General features: G+C 34.2%; 1 protein-coding gene across 1 annotated transcript; it reads left to right on the forward strand.

The window, feature by feature from the left end:
* Positions 1 to 1,310: 1,310 nt before the first annotated feature.
* LOC111018153 (uncharacterized) lies at positions 1,311 to 3,458 on the forward strand. Its single transcript, XM_088127020.1, has 7 exons — positions 1,311 to 1,317; positions 2,015 to 2,121; positions 2,309 to 2,354; positions 2,440 to 2,507; positions 2,648 to 2,835; positions 2,933 to 3,067; positions 3,158 to 3,458. Exons 1-7 carry the CDS (start codon positions 1,311 to 1,313, stop codon positions 3,240 to 3,242), a joined length of 636 nt encoding a protein of 211 aa, XP_087983146.1. The 3' UTR covers positions 3,243 to 3,458.
* The last annotated feature ends 1,511 nt before the right edge of the window (positions 3,459 to 4,969 follow it).

A 4,969-nucleotide genomic window follows, 5' to 3' on the forward strand; every position in this document is an offset into this window, starting at 1 on the left:
AGCATTGAGACATCTCTAACAATATTCGCAAAAAATATGGAAAAATGGTTAGGAAATTAAAAAAAAAAACGTTTTATCATTCTCAGTGTCTGAGTAATCATCATCATCACGATCATCCTCGAGAGCATCCCAACCATCATGTACTCATGGTCCTCATCATCCTTATCTTCAACCTCATCCCACTGAACGAAATATTCTTGTTCATCGTCGCCTAAATTGCATTGGACAACATTTTCCGTCGGTGGAGTCATTAATTGTACAAAAGATAAGGGATAGACAATACATAGGAGGGAGTGCATAGGATTCAATGGAATGGAAGATGGAGCATTTTGTTTTACTTAGCATGGAAATAAAGAGAATGTTTCAGTTTGGGGATATAAGGGTACATTATGTGAATTGCTACTACTGCTTTATATTTCTTTTTGTATGATAGATACATTGTATATAATAGTTCGACACTTGGTACTGGAACTCGAATTTGTAGATACATTGTATAATAATATTGAAAAAGTCAAGATTTGTTCTAGTAAGCCTGAAGATTGCGCTACGAGGTCTCTATAATATGTTATGCCTTTATCGACATCTAAACCTCCCATAACTCCACCTTTGTATACAGTGTTTATCTGATTCCACTATCCTCATAGCTAATAAAAAGGCGAAGCATTGTGTTCTGCAAATGATAAATAACAAGTGCAAGACAATTAGAGATGGGGAAACAAACCAAAGGGAAAAGAACAAAAAGAAAACACCAAGAAAACCTCAGGCAGGGGACACGTGTTTCGTAAAAAAAAAAAAATTGTAAAACTCTCCTGGGAGCCTTATTTTCCCGCCCGGGGTGAGTTAAATCTACAACCACGACAGGGGAATAGGTCTTGTCAACTTCTTGTATTCCTTACATAGTTACATTTGACCTCAGGCAAAAACTATAAAATCACACTTGAGGTCAATCAAAACATATAAACCTCGACCGATAAACAACAAATCTCGCGTGAGAAACGGGGTTTACCTTTCACAAAATCATGCACAAATAGAAAACTAGGTTTAAAAATTACAAAACCCAGCACAATAACCTTACTTGAACTGTAATAAAACAAATAAAATAGGAGCCAAACAAAAAACAACTTTTGAAATGTGACCCATTAAGCAAGGTTCTTAAAGAAAGAGGAGAAATGATCAATATTAAAGAACTATCTCTTTCAAAATCTTCAAACTTCCAAAGAGAATATTCACAATCGAAATACTTTTCAAATGTTTAGGATTGTGTAGAGAGAATATTCACGATAAGAACTTTTTGTTCTCTGAAATTAGTAATGACATGTACAGATTTAGGGGTGTACACATAAACCCGTCAAATTGAGCCAATCGATCGAACCAAAGTCGGTCGGTCGATTCTTCATATGTCGGTCGAATGCAAAACCAACTAGCAGTCGGTCGGAAATAAGATTTTATTGATCGATGTGTGCATAAAAATTAAAAAAGAAAAAAAAAATCAAACATGATTTTTGTACTTACAGTACGCACCTTAAGAACAACTATATATGAACAACCATTCTACAGCCACTCTGGAAAACCAAGGCACACAATTAATAATTTTTCAAAAACGGACCGATCGAGCCGACGTTGTTTTGGTCGGCCGAAGCTTCACCTACTCAGTCGGTCAATTTTCATTTTGAGAATCCGACTATATATTGATCGGTAGAAATTTTGACCTCAAAATCGATCCGACCGACTGATGTTGACCACTGTACAAATTAGTTTGTAAAACTTAATACGAGTGGTACATTGGCATGTGAAAAGCTAATTTTCGAATTAAATGAACCGAACCTCGGGTGGGAATTAACTCTACCTTGGTCCGGAATTTCTACAGCGGTCATCGGTTGAAGTTTAGGATATTATAATTATTTCATTTCTTCTAACACGTCATTAATCCTTAAAAGTGGATCACAAAAAGATATTTTGAGAGGAAGGGTTTTGGGCCAATTTCCCTTATTTTTGGTACCCGCGTAGGGCTAAGTCTTAACAGAATTTCCCTCTTCAGTTCTCAATCTCTCGCGTCGCTCCTCGTCGTCTTCCATCGCTGCACTCTGCAATTTGGATCCCGTCTTCGTCTTTGTGTTCCCCGTAAGTTCTTTTCTTGTGAAATCGATCGGATCTGCGATCAATATAATGGAATCGAATCCACGCGTTTTCGTTTTAATCTCATTATAATTTTTGTTTTGTTATAGATATGATCGATATGATTTGATTTGATTTTTACTTTGTTCTGATCTGTGCTCTAAAATCACTTGTTTGGATTATTCATTATTAGAACCAAACGTCAAGGAACGTGGAGTTCTGTTTCATCGATCTTCAAGGTCATTATTAAATCTTAGCTAATAGAATCAGTTTACAATATAGCAATTGGATTAAATTTTTACTTTGCTCTAATCTATGCTCTAGAATCACTTTATTGCATTATTCATTATTGGAACCAACGTCAAAGGAGTTCTGTTTCATCGATTTTCAAGGTCATTCTTAGCTAATTGAATCAGTTTGCAATATAGAATCACTTTATTGGATTATTCATTCTGTTGCAAAGAATTTCAAGTTTGCAACATTCACATTCATTTAATAATGGAAAATACAAATCAATTTATTTTTGTTGTAGGTGGATATAATAGGATGGGAGCCATCATCTTCTTCCTCTGACCGCAGTATTAAATCAAAACCAAAATCAAAATCAAAATGTACTCCACAACCTCCATATTATGGATTTATAGACATTAATGACCCTGATGATCCTATTATGACACAGGAAGAGTTGGAGGCATACTTTCGTGAGTTGATGCTAGCGAGGTTATTATTATTATTCATTAGGCTGATTAAATATACTTTCGTCATGATTGTTAGCATAGTTTAGCTTAATTAGTTGGATGCAATTGCACTTGCACAGGGGTTCGATGTTGAAACTATTCCTTGCTCTCTTTTATGCGGTGCAATTACGCCTATCAAGGATATTAATAGATGCTTTACCGAAGAAATTCAACATGGTGCTAAGGAAGCCATCAAAGACTACAACCAAAAGAATGTACGTAGTCTCCAACTTTTGATCTTTACTTTGATCTTTCTTTACATGGGATTAGTGTTTGTTTCTAATTTTAATTTTAATCTTACACAGAATACTAATTTTGAGGTGGTGGAAATTGAGAAGGCTAACGTGGGAGGAAGTTGCGGTATCGGGTTGTACATCACCTTTAAAGTGAAGCCTTCTGGTACGCCGGCTGAATACCCAACCACTACATTTCAGGCTCAAGTACTAGATTGTACTGCTGGATATTTCATAGAAGTTTGCAGGATTAAGCCTTCAAATTAAATGTCATTGCCCTTTCTTTTCATCTCCATTCTTATGGAGATATCATAGATTCATAACACAATTACTGCCATTTTCTCATATGGAAATCGACTGGTTCTTTTCTTCATTCTTTTATATTTCAATCTCATAGTTTGCTTTTGATTTCATTGATCGTTCTGCTCATATTGATTATGTTTAGAAGCATTGTTGTAGATTTGAGTCTCGTACCTAGGGCCACCATTGAATTAGATCATAATGCTCTTTCTTTCGTAGCTGTAAATGTGTCTCTGCGTTAAATAAAAGGTAGAATTATAAATATATAGGAGAATTCTAAAGACAATTTACTGTTATTTTTACCCAATATACTGTTATTGTTCTAGCTTTGAATGGGATGGAAAGGAAGCTCGATAATTTAAGTATAATATTTAAAAGAGTTGCATCAGGAGCAAATAACTAAAGTCCAGTTCGATAACTATATGGTTTGGCTTTATTTTTCTATTTATTAAAATTAAGCTTGTTTGTTCTCATACAATTTCAGTAGTTAAGTCTTTCACTTCTTTTAAAAACATATACAAATTTTTACTCTAATTTCAAAAACAAAAACAAAGTAATGCCTCTGCATTACTTTTGTTTTTTTTTTTAAGAAAATCATTTATTGTTATCACTACTGACTGGTAGTAATGTATTACATAGTATACAGTATACACACAAATACACATAACTAACAGTCAGTCACATTCCCTAAAAATTCTAATGATTTGATTTATTGTTCCAACAGTCGGTCACATTCCCTCAAAATCGTGTTCTCTGCCAATTATGAAGAATGTGAGATTGTTTCATTAACAAAGTCGTTCCATCATCATATTCATCAGTTTCGTAGACAATAGACCGAGAAATTGTGAATCGTAGACAATAGACCGAGAAATTGTGAAGATAAACGAAAATAAAAATCTAGTTACAAATACGTTAAAATACTCTTTTGGTCCCCGTACTTTTATCTAGTGTTAATTTTAGTCCCTGTACTTTGAAAAATACATTTTGGCCCTTGTCATTAGTCTACCATTAATAAGGAAACAGATTGGTGACGTGGCATTTGCCAAATAAGCTCGGTTGGGTCGGGTCTAACTCGACACGGGTCTAACTCGACATTTTCATATCGCTCTCTCTAAGTTGTAAAGTAATTATAATAAATATGTGGAACCCACAGAATAAGAAATGAAATGAGATTGATAGAGTTGTAAGAGCAATCGGATTATACCCTTAGGAGATGAAATTACAAAGTTTGAGGTAAATATCATCAAAGGAAGTGAAAGTTTTCATTACGATCCAAGTAAATAAACGAAGCCTAAATATTTAGTGGGTAACTACCAATACTTTACAAATATATTATTAAACACACCTATTACAATCTGCTACCAAGCACGTATTCGAAAACATGAAATACAGTTCTTATTTTCATTGAATCTCTTATTATCTGATACCAACCAAATGCACCCTTAACGACCCATTAAAAATTCCATTTTTAAAAATAGCTTTCAAAAAAACATAGCATCGCTACAAGGTAGAAGTCTTAAAATATCAAAACTTGGGAAATCTCTGCAATTTTTGGATGAACTAACATGAAAATCTGGTTGGTTT

Source organism: Momordica charantia (genome assembly GCF_013281855.1).
Source record: "Momordica charantia cultivar OHB3-1 chromosome 8 unlocalized genomic scaffold, Mcharantia_2.0 BLBB01000008.1, whole genome shotgun sequence".
NCBI lineage: Eukaryota > Viridiplantae > Streptophyta > Magnoliopsida > Cucurbitales > Cucurbitaceae > Momordica > Momordica charantia.

What these genes read in the sequence shown, in the direction of transcription:
- LOC111018153 (XM_088127020.1), top strand. An exon ending in CTGTTTCATCGATTTTCAAG is followed by an intron (nt 2,508 to 2,647) that starts GTCATTCTTAGC and finishes TTTTTGTTGTAG; the next exon opens with GTGGATATAATAGGATGGGA. An exon ending in AAGACTACAACCAAAAGAAT is followed by an intron (nt 3,068 to 3,157) that starts GTACGTAGTCTC and finishes AATCTTACACAG; the next exon opens with AATACTAATTTTGAGGTGGT.